The sequence below is a fragment of the Narcine bancroftii genome, chromosome 11 (assembly GCF_036971445.1).
Source record: "Narcine bancroftii isolate sNarBan1 chromosome 11, sNarBan1.hap1, whole genome shotgun sequence".
Lineage (NCBI taxonomy): Eukaryota > Metazoa > Chordata > Chondrichthyes > Torpediniformes > Narcinidae > Narcine > Narcine bancroftii.
This window is the reverse complement of record NC_091479.1, coordinates 9,418,449-9,435,323: the sequence shown is the minus strand read 5'-3', so window position 1 is coordinate 9,435,323 and position 16,875 is coordinate 9,418,449. Positions and strand designations below refer to the sequence as shown.

Genomic DNA, 16,875 nt, shown 5'->3' with positions numbered 1-16,875 from the left:
AGCACAAAGTGAAATCATCTTGGAATCTTGAGCAATCGAAGAACTGCTGGAGGCTCTCAGCAGGTCAGACAGCAGAAGCGGAAAGGTTTTCTTTGGGTCATCATCGTGGCCCATCCCTCCGCAAACGAAGATGAACACGGTGCTTTGTAGCTCTTCTGCCCTCACAGAACTTTTTGTAGTTGTTGGCACCTTGTGATGTGCCACTGTGCATCGCGGAACGCCAGGCAGAGCAATTCTTTGGCGAGGCCCTCCCAGTCAGTATGGTTGACATGGAATGACTTGATTATGTCTTTGTAACGAAGACATGGTCATTTAACTGTAATTAATAAAACTTTACAATCAAGTCAAACATTTTGAGGTTCAGGCTTTAATGTCCTGCAAAATACATCAGTAGATTCCAATTTTCTTTGCTGACAGTGTGACTGGGATATGCTAGCCCATTAAATTAACTTACTTCTCATTTTTCATGGAAACCTACACTGAACTGCTCCACGGTCGGGGTGGGGATCAGTGTAGAAGTCAAGATTCACACCTTCACCAGTTTTCTTTTCCCTCCAACAACAGTTGAACGATCTTGCTACACAAATTAAAGCTGATTGACAAAAGGAAAACGCTGAACAAATATAAAATTTAAAAAAATGCTAGAAAATGTTTAAAAAAGGTCAGGGAGCATGTGTATTGAAATTTACCCTTTCATTTGATTGAAGCTCCTTATTAAAGACGGCGCTGTTCTCTGACTGAAGACGCGTTTTCAAGGGGGAAATTCCAGATGGGAATAGAAAACATGGATTATTCACTCCTCCACGTTTGAGGAGGCTGAGGTCAACTGGAGCTCCCCATGGTCAGTCGATTTACGAGACTTGGTAACCTTGCTTACTGCAAGGGACCAGTTGGATCAGCCAGGAATCCCCACTTAAAATGGGTGTAAGATTCAAACCAGGTTATGGACTTTACAGAAGTCTCGACAGGATAAAGAGGAATAATAATGATCAGACAATGAACTACTGGAGGACCACAGCAGTACAGAGCAGCATCCATGGATTGGAACCCTTTATTGCGACATAAAGGGATTACTTTTACCCAGACCTGCTCGTTCCTCCAGCAACCTACTTTGCTCAAGATTCCAGCCTTGTTGTTCTCAGCAGGAAAGGGACAGATTTAAGGGAAAGGATTGAAATCAAGGGGGACTCAAGGATTTTTTTTTTTTTTGCACATCGTTGGGAATTGGGTTAGCTTCAGTGGTTCTTCTGTGCCAGGCAGGGGTTCGTGGCCTGAATGGCCTGTGCTACAAATGTTTATGATTCTGTGATAATGCTACTTTAGTTGGCAGGAGAGAACAAAAGATGATGCAGAACAGGATTTGAATTTGGGCTGTTTTGAATGTATTCTTGACCAATTCAATCAGTGGCATAATCAGTAATTTAAATGCTGGAGTTTCTCAAAACAACTGGATGAATTCTTTAAACTTCAACTGACTTGTTGCCACATACAGAGAAGGGAGAAAAAAAATCCTTTGAAATAAAGGACTTTGTTGACTGAGCACGAAGGCTCGAATTCAACACAATATTAACATGCAATTAACATAGGAACATTTGGCATGAGACAATCAAGGAGCGTACAGTCATCAATGTTGCCGGCGAACAAGAGGCTGTCCCCTGTAGCTCTCCAACATTTGGCCGAGTAAAATGAAGGAGTTCCTGGTTAGGAACAGTCTTCAGGTCAGGGCCACGGACATTAGTTGCCATCTTATTTCCAATGAAAATCCAGCGGTGCCTTCCATTTCAAAACGCACAGCTGCGTGAGCAGCTGCCGGGTACCTCCAGACCAATCACAATTTCAACTAGTAGGGGAAAGAAGAGAAAGAGTCCATGTTAAATTTGAAAAAAAACACAGCAGAGATTTAGTAATCTCGCCAGAATGGAAAGACTGATGTTAAAACCGCTCAGTTTAATCTTCCAACATATTTTCCCTTCACATCTGGTTTCTGCCACTATCAGGCAACATTGTTGAAAACAGATGTTAAGACCCAAAATAGTTCTGCATTGATGTGCCTTGGTTTGAATAAACATTCCTCCTCCAATATTCTGTCCTCCAATGTTTGGAACCAATTCCTTGCAGGGAACCTTATTCCCATTATGGAGCAAGAGATTTTTGAAGCCCCTGTGGTTTCAATCATTAAAGTGATTCCATTCATTTTTTTTTACATATCCATGTTATAGCTTCAAAGGACAATGTTGTTGGTGCTTGTGGCATTGACGATCTTGCATGTGCAATGATTTAACTGGAATCCACAAGAAAAAATTAGTGGCATACTCTGCTCCTTTTGCTTTAGTTTCATTTTTGACGCATGCGCAACGCTTCATTTTCATAAAATGCACCCTCAGCTTTGGAATTTCACCCTGATCTAATACAAAAACCAACCTACCTTTTAAGGAATGAGATGAACAGAAGTGTGCACACAATAAAACTTGGCGCATCATTTCAATTCCAATGTTATCTGCAAATTTGCCAATTACACCACGCCCATCGGCAGAATCACAGGAGGCACTAAGGGAGCGAACTGGAGGGAGATAGATCAACTCGTTGAATGGTGTCACATCAGAAACCTTGCACTCAGCAACACCAAGGAGATTGTGGACTTCAGGAGGAGGTCAGGGGAGCACGACCCAGTCCTCATCGACGGGTCATCAGTGGACAGGGTCTGGAACTTCAAAATCCTGGGTGTCAACATCTCCAAGGATCCGACCTGGAGCCTCCGTGTTGATGCAATCACGAAGAAGGCTCGTCAGTGGCTATAGTTTGTGAGGTGTTTGAGAGATTTAGTGCGTCACCGAAGACGCTCAAAAACTTCTACAGGAACCATTCTGGCATGGAGAGCATTCTGCTGGTTGCATCACTGTCTGGTACGGAGGTGCCAATGCTCAGGACAAGAAAAAAAACTCCAGAGGGTTGTTAACTTGGCCCGTGACGTCAACGGCACCAGACCTCACTCCATCGTGGACATCTACATGAGGTGGAGTCTTAAGAAAGCAGCCTCTATCCTCCAGGACCTTCACCACCCAGGCCATGCCCTCTTCACTCTGCTACCATTGGGAAAAGGGTACAGGAGCCTGAAGTCGAGCCCTCAGCGGCGCAAGGACGGCTTCTTCCCCTCCGCCACCAGGTTCCTGAATGAACAATGAACCACAGACACTGCCTCACTTTGACTTTTTCCTTTTTCTTTCACTATTTTATTTACTTGGTGAGGTGGTTTACGGATTGTTTGCTCTGTGACGTTGCTGCAAAACAACAAATTTCAAAACATTCACAACAATAAATTCTGATTTGGATCTTGTGGATAGAAAGGCAGGAGTCCCAGAATTTAACCTTAAATCGTTCCAATGGTTAAAGGAAGCAGAAGAGACGACTGCTCAGCGAAGCATTCGTGTTCAGTTCACAGGGGCAATGCCAAGCTTCCTGTACTCTGTGACTTGGATTGTCTCACTCATTCCCACTATCAGTCTTTGGCTGCCTGCACTTTTCCAACATAAGCTTGAGGAACAGCCTGTCATCTTCCTTCTGGACTCAATATTGAATTCTCCAACATCAAATAACTTGATTTCCGTTCTGTGTCAGTCATTGATTGAGTCAGAGTTTTACAGGCCTTTCAGTTCAAAGCCCATGCTGACAAACCTGTCTATCCCAAGTTAGTCCCACATGCTTGAATTTGCCCCATTTCCCTCAAACCTTTCCAGATTTTCAAGGTTGGCACGGTTAGCACAACGGAGTTACAGCACCAGTGAATGGGATTCAAATCCAGCACAGTCTGTAAGGAGTTTGTACACACTGCCCATGTGCTTGCGGGATTACTCTGGATCCCACCCTTCAAAATGTACCAGGGGTTGTAGGTCAATTGGGTGTAATTGGGTAGTAAAGGCTCATGGGCCGAAATGGCCTGTTACCGTGCTGAATGTCTAAATTTAAAATTGAATTCAAGATTCCTTCATAGTCATGCAATCATACTGAAAATGTCATCTTACATGAAATTTCTTTTTGCTTGCTGCAAGGCAGACAAAGAGTTGCCATTAGTATTGCCCAGCATCCTTTACAGCAAGAGAGAAAGAGAGCCCCTTCAGAGACAGTGTCCATGGATTCACCTCCAGCGCTCCCGCAGCCTCTGTAACCGCACAGGCCCATTGGATCTATCAGCAACTCGAGCTCCGATATGATCAGGAAGCCTTCAGTGCTGGAGACCCTTTGGGAGTCCTTCTTGCCCCATCTATCTTCCTACTTAAGTACCTCTCCACATTTTTCACATATTTGTACCCACCTCTTCTGGTGTCTCCTTCTGGGAGAAAAAGGTGGCTCCACAGATCCTTTTCAAATCTTTTCTCTCCCACCATCTGTGATATTAATTCAGCTTGTTTGTTTCCTCCACTTTTTTACTTCTGGATGTTCCCTGTCTGATCTTCCAGCTACATCATCCTGCTGTGCATTTCCCAACTCCTACATTCTTTTGCCCATGTTCTCACTCTCAAACCGCTCCTATTCATTCACTGACCAGATCATCTTGTTTACAACTTGTTCCTGTGGCCTCCAATTTTCCCCAGTGACATCCCTACCCAACCTCCCTGCAGCTTTCACCACCTTCCCAATTGTGAAGAGATGCCCATGATGTCGTAGGCCAAGTAAACAACCCTCTGGAGTTTTTTTCTTGTCCTGAGCGTTGGCAACTCCAAATCAGAATGATGCAATTGACAATCCAGTCTGGAACACAGAGCTCCACAGTCCACAAACATTATATAAACTGTACCTTTCCATGTTGTATGTCTACATCCAATTAGAAATCAAATTAACTAGCAAACACAGAATCCTCACAAAAGCCAACACACCCTCAGAGTACATTTTGAGATCAGGTATCTGCCCCCTCACCTGTCAAGCCGGCTCACTAAGTCACGCACTGTAGTAATGAGATTTTCATTATTCTGGGGGTTTGACAGAATAATGCCGTGTAGTTTCCTCATGTACGAATCAATGGTATCCAGGGTGGGAGTCTCCCCTGAATCTACAAAAGAAAATTAAGGTAAGGTTCTACTTAGAGAAGTAAAAGCATGGTTAAAAACATGTTGACTTTCATCTTTGACGACTGCTTTGGCATTCCTGCTGGCTGCACAAATTCTAGTCCCTATGAGAATGTGGTTGAGTACTTAAAGAATATTCATCTATTTAGCTTAGCCGTTCTCAACAGGGGCCCCAGCACATTTAAGTAAAAACCTGGTTTTCTTTTTGCCTCATGTAATACAGTAAAACCCGTTTTCTGGAATTCAAGCAATCGGTTAAAAAAGAGGAAAACAGTGCGCCTTGCCGTTAGTTTGCAATTCATGCAACATGCAACCTCAAGCAATCAGAAAATTCATTTATCCGGCATCTACCGATCCCCATAGATGCCAGATACCAGGGGTTTTACTGTATAATTTTTTTTTATATATAGTCGGTCAGAGAGAAGCACAGAAGAAACTAAAACTGGACTGCTTCATAGGGAAGGGGGCTCAAAACTTTGAGCAGACTCCTGGGAGGGGTGGGGGGCTATAGCTGAAAAAAGGCGGAGGAGGACTGGTCTAGCTGAACCTTGATCATGCCTAACGTCCCAACTCCCGGAAGTTCAAGTATTTCTTACACATGGATAGCTCAGCTAAGATGTACCTTCCGTTACGTTAAGTGATCACGTTGGTACTTGAGCTACTCAAAGATCTACATCTAAACCTCCAGGACTGGAAACACCTGGAAAAGTAAATTACTTCACCATAATAAAAGGAAAATCTGTCGGTTTACAGTAATACATGCTTCGAGGAATAAAATCTTGTTGCCTTTGGGGGAAGTGTAAAACAGGTTTTCCAGCTGTGCAATAATTAGAAAATAATCTATATGAACACAACGTTGTTAACAGCACCAGCAAATGGGGTTTGAATCCCGTGCTTTCTGTAAGGAGTTCATACGTTCTCCCTGTGTCTGCGCGGGTTTCCTCTGAGTACTTCAGTTTCCTCCCAGCCTTCAAAAATGTACAGGGGTTCTAGGTCAACTGGGAGGCACGGGCTCGTGGGCCAGAAGAGCCCCTTTTCGTGCTGTACATCAGCATTCAAAATTTAAACTGTAAATTCTGTGATTCTGGCCTACAGTATCGTGGTTGGAAAGTGCATGGAATTGGTCTAACGCATCTTCCCAACTATCTCACTTACTCTGGCCAATTCTATAAACCTGGTGTTAAATCACAGCAGAGGATCTTTGATGTTTTGGAACGTTAGGGAAGTCAAAGTTGTCCTATGGGATGGAAACTAATTCTTGGCTGCATGCACTAAATGTACAATTGTGGTGGTACCGTGAACTTGGTTTCCAATGTTCCATTCAATTATCCAAAGTGAAACAGAATTTTGCATTTCTATTGATGGTCTTTTCTTGTTGCTACCCCTACTGAATCCAATCTATGGGGAGTCATTTCAGTCCAGATCTCTTGAAATAGCATTCTTAGATCTTGGTATTGTTCCCGCTTGCCCCACTTTCAGTGCAATTCTCAAATCCAGATTTTCCATCGACTTGAAAAGACAAAGGTTCTTTGATAATCAAAGTACGATCTCCACTGTCAATTTAGCAAAGCCCCAGAGAGCCCTTTGAGACATTTATTCAATGAGGAATGAACACGTCACTATATTGATCCTCATTAGCAAAAGGATATTAAAGCCACAATCTTTGGCTTCAAAATGGAGACTGGACCAAAGTAACTTAACCTCTATTGTTGAGACCAATGCTTTTTTCCAAACTTTTTCTTTCCCCTCATAAAGAGGGGATTGGAGTATAGGAGTAGAGAAGCCCTCCTGCAGTTGTACAGGACCCTGGTGAGACCCCTGGAGTATTGCGTCCAGTTCTAATTTAAGAAAGGAGATACTTGCTATTGAGGGAGTGCAGCACAGGTTTACAAGGTTAGTTCCCGGGATGGCAGGATTGTCATACGCGGATAGGTTAGAAAGAATGGGATTATATGCGATGGAGTTTGGAAGGATGAGGGGAGACTTGATTGAGGTATTTCGGATTATCAGGGTGAAATCAGAGCACATGTTCCCAATGAAGGGAGAGACTAGGACTAGAGGGGATATTTTAAGAATACAGGTAAGGCCATTTAAGACAGAAATGAAGAGAAATTTTTTTACCCAGAGAGTTGTGGGTCTGTGGAATGCATTGCCACAGAGGGTAGTGAGGGTGGATTTGCTGGATAGATTTAAGAGAGAGTTGGATAAGGTTCTTCTGTCCATGGCCCCTGTTGAGAATGGCTGGTTTTGACCATGTCTCACCTTTCTGATTAGATGTCACAAGCCACTAAAAGTGTGACGCTTGTCTTTAGTGCAACTATAGACATTTTGTGCCTATAGTTGGAATTGAATTGGCAATAGATCACAAAAAAAAATCCACGAAGAACTAGCCCAATTCTGATTTACAATTTTAGCCCTCTCCACTTATCACTCTCAGCTTCTCCCTCCTCTCCCCTTCCACTTGAATTCATCCATTACCTCTTAACCGTTAGCCTGTGCTCTTCCCCCTTCCCCCACTGAACGGCATCTACCCGTTTTTCCTTTATCGTGAAACGCTGGTTACCTTTTACTTCCTGTGGATGCTGCATGACCTGCTGAGTTTCTCCGGCACGTTTGTATACTGCTTGAACCAGACCAAGTTAATTTTGTCTCATGGCTAAGTGGCTCGTATTTTTCAACAGTAATCAGAACATCTCACGTGCTTGGTCATGGCTCCAATTTTTGAAAATCTAACTTTCCATTTTAAAAGATTCCCATCCTGAATCCATGAAGATCTAAGTACCTGGCAACGGTACAGTGGCAAAACTGGAGGTCAGTGCCTGCCGCAGAGTATCCAGGTGTTGCTGAAGGACCACATTCCTGTTTCGTTCTTGCATCACGTCGATCTCCAGCTTCTCGACTGCGGTTTTCATACTCTCTACGTGTTTCTGCAGAGCTGCATTTCTCTCTTCATATTCTATATTCGATTTCCTCAGCTGCCGGAGCTCTCTCTCCCGAGCTGCATGTCAAAACATAAAATGCATCTATTGTAAATTAGGCCAACATTAATGAGACAAAATTTAAATTTGCATACAGCATGGTATCGGGCCCACGAGCCCGTGTCATCCAATTACACCCAATTGACCTACAACCCCCGGTACGTTTTAAAGGGTGGGAGGAAACCAGAGCCCCCGGGGAAAACAGACAGTGCGAGATTCGAACCCATCCTGGTGATAATGCTACACTAACCGTGCGGCCCAAAAGCAAATCTGAAGCTTGAAATTTTTTAAAAAAGGAATTGTTCAGAGTGAAATTACCTTATTGGTGTGTAAGAGCAAAGGTATTTGTGGTTTACACAGAGAAACTATCCTGGACACACAACATCTCCTCACTTGTCAGGAAGGTTCAAGAGTGACTTATCTTCCTGAGAAGACTGAAGCAGGGAAGGCTACCGGCCACTATCCTGTCAACTTTCTGCAGGAACTCTATTGAGAGCATCCTGGCTGGCTGCATCACAGTGTGGCACGGCTTCTGTAGAGGATTCGATAGAAAATCAATCCAGAGGACCATAAGAATGGCAGAATCACTGGGGCCTCCTCCACCCCCCACCCCCCCCCCCCACCCCCCACCCCCCCCCCCCCCAACGCAATGAAGGATCTACCAGGATCGTTGTCTGCAGAGGGCTCACAAAACTACTGAGGATCCCTATCACCTTGCATGCAGCACCTTCCAGCTACTCCCATCGGGAAATAAATATCGGAAATATCAGAATCAGAACTCCACCAAGCTGAGAAACAGCTTCTTCCCGTAGGCAGTGACGCTGCCGAACAACTAATGAACTGCTCAAGCAAACCCCTCGTAGACCCTATTATTTATTTAACAATATTTACTCATGTTTACATGTGTGTACACAAACTGCATAGGTATCATTTGTATGTGTTATGTCTGTATATGTTTATGCACGGAATTGTACAATTCAATGATAATAAACGTGAACTTGAATTTTAATAGAATTAGAGGTTTTAGTTCAAGAGAAACACAATATTGCAATGATTTACTCGAACTACAACTAAAATTAGATAGGACGGTGTGCAATGAGAGGAAAGGTGGAAGCTTCAGAAGGAATACAACTCTAAACACAAGAAACGGCAAAGTTCATCCGACAACCCTGTTACCTGCTCCACCCAGGAAATAAGAACGTGCCTGATTATTTTCCTGCCTGATCCTCAACTCTCAAATCCTACATAGTTGACCTCAACCTTGAAAACATTCAATGGCTCTACGTTCATACAACATTACTAAAGTCCAAAACTTCACAAATCAGAAGAAATTCTTCCATTATTAAAAGTTTGTATGAGGAAATAAAGTTTATTCTTTTTAAAATTCAGATTATAAAAAACATTACAAATTATGAAAGGTTGGACAGGGTAGACAAAGCAAACTGTTTCCAGCTATTGTGGGAACAAAAGACTGGGTGCAAGTTTCAAAACACGATTTACAATTGAAGGCAGGAAAAGATTTCCCACATAGGAAAAAATAAGGTTGTGAAAGCCTGAGTAAGCCATCAAAACACTAGACCAGCCATTCTCAACCTTATTATGACAATGGTTCCCCCCCCCCCCACCCCCTTAGGACTCTGTTCAAGTTTATCGGGAGTCAACTTTAGTTGGTTTCTTCAAACTGACAACATAAAAAAATCTTATGATTTCAGTCCGTGGCTCCCGTTGAGAAATGGCTGCTCAAGACAAAGACAATTAAAGGTATATGTGACCATCATGGTACAACTTGAACAGAACAGTTTTCTTCATGAAATGCTGTGCTTGGATCCAATCGCTTGCTTTCGCACAGCCATGCCTTCATTTACAGGATAACACAACCCAGTTCTCATTGAGAGCTCAGCAGTGGAGAGGTCGAGAATTTCAAATTCCTGAGTGTCAACATCTCTGAGGATCTGTCCTGGGACCTCCATGTCGGTGCCATCACGAAGAAGGCTCACCAGCGGCTTTACATTGTGAGGAGCTTGAGGAGATTTAGTTTGTCACCGAACTCTCTTGAAAACTTCTACGGGTGTACCGTGAAGAGCATTCGGGCTGGTTGCATCACTGTGGTACAGAGTTGCCAATGCTCAGGACAGGAAAATACTCCAGAGAGGTGTTAACTCGGCTTGCGACATCATGGACACCAGACTTCACTCCATCGAGGACATCTACTAGAGTCGGTGTCTTAAGAAAGCGCCCTCTATCCTCAAGGACCCCCACCATCACCCAGAAAATGCCCTCCTCACTCTGCTATCAACAGGAAAAGGTACAGGGGCCTGAAGACGAGCACTTAGCGGCACAAAGACAGCTTCTTCCCCTCTGCCATCAGACTCCTGGATGGACAATGAACCACCTTTCCTTGACTCTTTCCTTGCACTGTTTTTTTTTAAATTTTGGAAGGTGATTTATAGAAATGTTTGAAACAGTGAAATACGAGCCTATTTCTTGAAGTAGGGTTCAGGCCTGAAACATTTGCAATATACTGTATCTTTGTCTCCTATAGATGACGGAGTTCCTCCAGCCTTTCGGGGTGGTTTTACTATTTATACATGTTTGCACTGTGATACTGACGAAAAACAACAGATTTCGTGACATGTTCATTACAATAAATTTTGATCACGGAAGATTCGATTGTAATGTAATAATACAAAAAAAAATATTACACCAAATTGTCAAGGCAAACAAAGAATTGCCGTTAGCACTGGCTGGTGCCCTTTCCAGTAGGAGAAAGAGAAGCATCTTCATTCTTATTTCTCCCAAAGATGAAAAACAGCTTCAGCATATTTGTAATGGGTCTTCCTACCTTTACTATGGTCTAAAAATTCTTCAGAGAAAATAGGAATATCCAACACAGACCGATCCTTCAGGTCCCCCTGTTTCTGTGAAAAAAAAAACGATAAATATGACTGCTCTTCTAGTCTATTGATGTTATAAACTTAATAATAATAATTGCAGAAACTCAATCAAATAGATTTCTGTAAAAATACTCTGTAGGCACTTTTTCTTTTCCACCACCCAACCTGCTCGCTGAACCAGATTAGCTGGAGAATTGCTGGCCACCGCTTACATTGTTCAATAACAGACTACCATAAGATATGCACGAAGCTTAACACTGCTTAGGAAGTTCGTGACATCCCATTCGTCATTCTCCCACACTGCAAGATTGCATCCTGCACACCTAATTGAGCCACTGCCGCACAGCCCCAGAGTCCTGCTTCAATCCTGACGTGGGGTCCCCTTTGTGTGGAGTTTGCACCTTCTGTCTGCGGCTGGGTTTCGTGGTATCTCGGCTGCATGGTTTCACAATCTCATACGGGGACACCAATACCCCTAAGCATAAAGCCCTGCAAAAGGTAGTGGACACAGAACACTGCAGTCGGAGAGCAGAAGCAATCATCAAGGATACACACCACCCAGCACATGCTCTGTTTTCGCTGTTGCCATCAGGAAAGGGGTATAGGTGCCATAAAGGTGGCGCCACAAACTCATAAGACCATAAGAAATAGGAGAGAGAGAGAGAGAGAGAGAGAGAAGAGAGATAAAAAGTGCTGTCATTTTTACATGGTCAAACCAAAAGGTATACAAATAACCATGAATTAAGTCTGGAATGTACACTTTAATTACATGCGAATTGTTTGATTACAAATTGAAAATTAAGGATCACAGGGACTATAGGTACTCTGACAATAAATCTCAACAAGCGTTGTTTCAACAGTTCATTGTCCACATCCAGCTTCTAATAATTGCAGAATTTCTTCCAAAACACTCATGTTTCACAGTAAAAAAATTGAAGGATAATATCCTATGAAATAGGGGATGGGAACAGGAGTACAAGCAATGGTTTGTATCCAATAACCACAACTGAAAAGTTTTTGTGTGTAAATGTTATACAAAATAATTATACCTGAATTTAATGTCACCACCAGAATAATGAATGGTGTGAAATACAATATTGGAAAGTGTATGGTCACGTATTTTGGTAGAAGAAATAGATGAGCAGACGATAATTTAAATGGGGAGAAATTCAAAATTCCAAGGTGGAAATGGATTTGGGTGTCCTCATACAGGATACCCTAAAAGTTAATAGAACCATAGAAAACTACAGCACAGAAAACGGCCACTCAGCCCTTCTTGTCTGTGCCAAAACATCATTCCTCTAGTCCCACTGACCTGCACTCATTCCATAACCCTCCAGACTGTACCATCCATGGATCTATTCAATTTATTCTTAAAACTTAACAGATGGCAGCTCATTCAAAACTCCCAACACTCTGAGTGAAGAAGTTCCCCCTAATGCTCCCCCTAAACCACCTTAAAGCCATGTCCTCTCGCATTTATCTCTCCCAATCTGTGGAAAGAGCCTACTCACATTGACTCTGTCGATTCCCCTCATAATTTTGTAAACCTCTATCAAATCTCCCCTCATTCTTCGATGGTCCTAGAAATAAAGTCTTAACCTGTATAATCTCCAGATTGAGTTGGTGGTGAAGATGGCAAATGCATTGTTGATGTTCATTCCTAAAGGAATAGTATACAAGAGCAGGGATGTGGAGGAGTCACGTGATGGAGCAGTGGCTGGTTGGGAAAACCAGCCCTCTCCAGGACACCAGCGGGATGGGGGCTCAGCAGAGGAGCAGGCTGCCACAGACCGAGCAGCTGAGGGACGCCCGACACCAGGGCTCTCAGCTGGAGGATAAGGAAGACAGCAGAAGAGGGTGTGACGAAACAGACATGGAAGAAAGACGGAGGGAAGATCGACAAGAAGATCAACGTCAGGAAACACGACAGACGAGCAGCCCAGGAGGGGATGAACAGCAACAAGAGGACCAGCAAGAAGAGGCCCGATAAAGAGATACAAGCAGCTCATCAGGAAAAACAGAAGAGACACAGATACAAAGAGAAGAAGAGGACCAAGATCTTCACAGAGAAATAGAAGGTAAAACTGATGAACAGAATATAGATAAAGTCTTTTTTGAAGAACAAATGAGATCACTAAAAGAATTAAAATTTAATGCAATTAAAAGGAAAATTAAAAGAAGAGAAGATAAAATGCAAAGGTTAGAACTGGTAATGACAGAAATAGGGAAAAGATAGAGAATGTGGAAGAGCGGGAAATGGCTGTAGAATTGAAAGTAAACGACAAGAGAAAAATTGGAAGAAAGTGACAGAAAAATTAAAGAGACACAAGAGTTGTTATCTCAGAAAATTGATATGTTGGAGAATTATAGTAGGCAAAACAACATAAAAATAGTGGGCCTGAAGGAGGGTGAAGAAGGCACAGACATGAAGGAATTTATAAAAGGATGGATCCCGAAGGTCCTGGCAACGACAGAAATGCAGGAAGAAATGGAAATAGAAAGGGCACACAGAGCATTAGCTCCGAAACCACAGACACATCAAAAACCAAGTTCCATCTTAGTAAAATTTTTGAGATATACGACAAGAGAAAATATACTGGAACTGGCGAGGAATAAAATTAGAGAAGATAATAAACCATTGGAATACAAGGGTCAAAAAATATCTTTTTACCAGACATAAGTTTTGAACTCTTAAAGAAGAAGAAGGAGCTTAATACAGCGAAATCGACTTTATGGAAAAAAAGGTTATAAATTCATGTTAAGACATCCAGCTGTGCTTAAAATATTTATACCCGGGGAGCAAAACAGACTGTTCTCGGATCCAGAGAAAGCGCAAAAATTCGCAGAACGTTTGCAGGACAGGAGGAGATGAAGAGATGTATCAAGAATGAAGAACGGCGATAAAGTATATATTAAGATGTAAAAACAACTTATATGTAAAGAATTAAAGAGGAGAAAGAGAAGGGAAGGAAGGGAGTAAGGGGGGAGGAAAAAAGAAGAGAGAGCTTTGTTATATGTGTTTTAAAAAAAGTGTTTTCTGGAGAGGGCTGGGTAGAGGGGGAATAACCGTCACTGCAAAATCAGTTGATGCGAACAAGATCGCAACCCAAAAGAAAAGGGGAGTTATGGTTGCCTGGCAAGGGGCAACTCAGAGAGGGGAGGAACTTTTGGGGTTAAGGTATTAGTGGATGTGGGAACTGCGGGGGTACTTTAGGTCTTAAATGTGTTGTCGTACATTAAGTGTAATAAGAGAAAACAAAGATGAAAATGGGGAAAAGGGGTATGGAGATGACGAAGAGGTGGAAAAGAGGTGTATGCAAAATATAAGATGGCCATGTTAAACTATATAACTATAAACATTAACCAAATTAAAAGGAAGAAACTACTAAATTTATTGAAGAAGGAAAAAATAGATAGAGCATTTGTGCAGGAAATGCATCTAACTGAAGCAGAACATAACAAACTAAAGAGAGACTGGGTAGGACACGTAACGGCAGCATCATATAATTCAGAAGCTAGAGGTGTAGCCATACTAGTTAACAAAAATGTACCAATCAAAATAGAGGAGGAAATAATAGATCCGGCAGGGAGATATGCAATGATAAAGTGTCAGATATACTCAGAATTTTGGAATTTGCTCAATATATATGCACTTAACGAGGTGGATCAAAGGTTTATGCAGGTTTTTTTTGAAGATTTCAGACATACAAGGAAATATATTGATAGGAGGGGATTTTAACCTTAATTTGGACCCAATGTTAGATAAAAGTGGACAAAAAACAAGTAAAAAGAATAAAATAGCCAAATTTATGGTTCAATCAATGCAGGAAATGAAACTTATGGATATATGGAGGAGGCAACATCCAAGAGAGAAGGAATTTTCATATTATTCGAGTAGGTAGAAAACTTACTCAAGGATTGATATGTTTTTGTTGTCAGCCCATATTCAAGGGAGAGTTAGGAAAACTGAGTATAAAGCTCGACTACTATCAGATCATTCACCCAGGTTATTAGCAATAGAACCGGAGGACATCCCATCAAGATCATAGAGATGGAGGGTAACTCCATGCTACTTAAAAGACAGGAATTTAGGGAGTTTATTGAATGCCAAATTAAAACATATTTTGAAATAAAGACAGGATCAGTGAAAGATAAATTTATATTATGGGACGCAATGAAAGACTTCATTAGAGGGCAGATAATAAGTTATGTAACTAAGATGAAAAAGGATTACAATCGGGAAACAGAGCAGTTGGAAAGGGAGATAGTAAGTACAGAAAAGGAATTAGTAAAAAGGGATGATATAACGAAAAGGAGAGATCTGGTGGACAAAAAAATTAAATACGAAATATTACAAATGTACAAGGTGGAGAAGAACATAATGAAAACAAAAGTATTACGAACTGGGAGAAAAAACACACAAAATATTAGCGTGGCAATTTAAAACAGAACAAGCTAAAAGAACTGCATTGGCATCAAGGAAAAGGGACAAACAAATTACATATAATTCAACAAAGATTAATGAAAAATTTAAAGAATTTTATGAACAATTGTATCAAACTGAGAATGAGGGGAAAGATGATAAAATAGAGGAATTTTTAGCTAAAATTGAACTGCCGAAATTGCAAGAAGAGGAACAAAATAAACTAATAAAACCATTTGAAATAGAGGAAATACAGGATATATTAAAAAAGCTGCTGAACAATAAAACACTAGGAGAGGATGGATTTCCAATAGAATTTTAGAAAACATTTAAAGAGTTATTAATTCTGCCTCTCCTGGAAGTAATGAACCAGATAGAAGAAACATAAAACTTGCCATATTCATGTAAGACAGCAATAATTACAGTAATACCAAAGACGGGGAAGGATCCACTAACACCAGCATCATATAGACCAATATCTCTACTTAACTCAGACTATAAGATAATAGCAAAGTTATTAGCAAACAGATTGGCCGATTGCATACCTAAAATATAAAACAAGATCAAACTGGATTTATTGAGAAAAGACTAACAGCGGACAATGCCTGCAAACTTATTAATCTAATTCGCGCAGTTCAAGGAAATAAGAAACCAACAGTGGCTGTTGCTCTAGACGTAGAAAAAGCCTTTGACAGAGTAGAGTGGAATTACTTATTTAAAGTATTACAGAAGTTCAGTCTACCAGAAAAATATATAAATTGGATTAAAGCATTGTATAATGGACCGTTGGTGAAGGTAACAATAAATGGATATGTATCAAGTCACTTTAAATTAAGTAAGTCAACTAGACAGGAATGTCCCCTATCCCCCTCATTGTTCGCCTTAGCAATAGAACCTTTGGCAGAACTGATAAGAATAGAAAATAAAATAAAAGGGATAAAAATAAAGGAGAAAGAATATAAAATCAGCTTATTTGCAGATGACATCATAGTATACCTAACAGAACCAGAGGTATCAGTAAACGAATTACATAAGAAATTGAAGGAATATGGAGAAATATCGGGGTACAAGATCAAGGCAAATAAAGGTGAAGTGATGCCAATGAGTAACGCGGATTACACAGAATTTAAAAAAGAATCACCATTTAAATGGCAACCACAAGCAATCCGATACCTAGAGATCAGGTTAGATAATAACTTAAGCCACTTGTACAAACTAAATTATCAGCCACTAATAAAGAAATTGCAGGAAGACTTAGAACATTGGAAAGAATTACCACTAACGTGATAGGGAGGGTAAACTGCATTAAAATGAACGTGTTCCCAAGGATACAATACTTATTTCAAACATTACCAATTCCCTTAACAGAAAAATTCTTTAAGGAACTAAAGAGAATAATAATGAAATTCTTGTGGAAAGGGAGGAATCCAAGGGTAGTGTTAGATAAATTAACAGAGAGGTATAATCAAGGTGATTTGCAGTTACCAAATTTTAGAAAATATTATAGAGCCGCACAA

General features: G+C 41.2%; 1 protein-coding gene across 4 annotated transcripts in view; it reads right to left on the bottom strand.

The window, feature by feature from the left end:
* Positions 1–347: 347 nt before the first annotated feature.
* Positions 348–16,875, bottom strand: part of hmg20a (high mobility group 20A) — a 56,386-nt gene continuing 39,858 nt past the window's right edge. For 3 of the 4 annotated variants that reach the window (XM_069902526.1, XM_069902527.1, XM_069902524.1), the window contains 4 exons: positions 10,881–10,956; positions 7,843–8,058; positions 4,912–5,044; positions 348–1,840 (listed from right to left, as the gene is read on the bottom strand). In XM_069902526.1, the coding sequence (XP_069758627.1) occupies positions 1,837–1,840; positions 4,912–5,044; positions 7,843–8,058; positions 10,881–10,956 (429 nt within the window). In that variant the 3' untranslated portion in view covers positions 348–1,836. Of the gene's footprint in view, positions 1,841–4,907; positions 5,045–7,842; positions 8,059–10,880; positions 10,957–16,875 lie in introns of those variants that run through there. The other variant, XM_069902525.1, reaches the window with a different exon arrangement.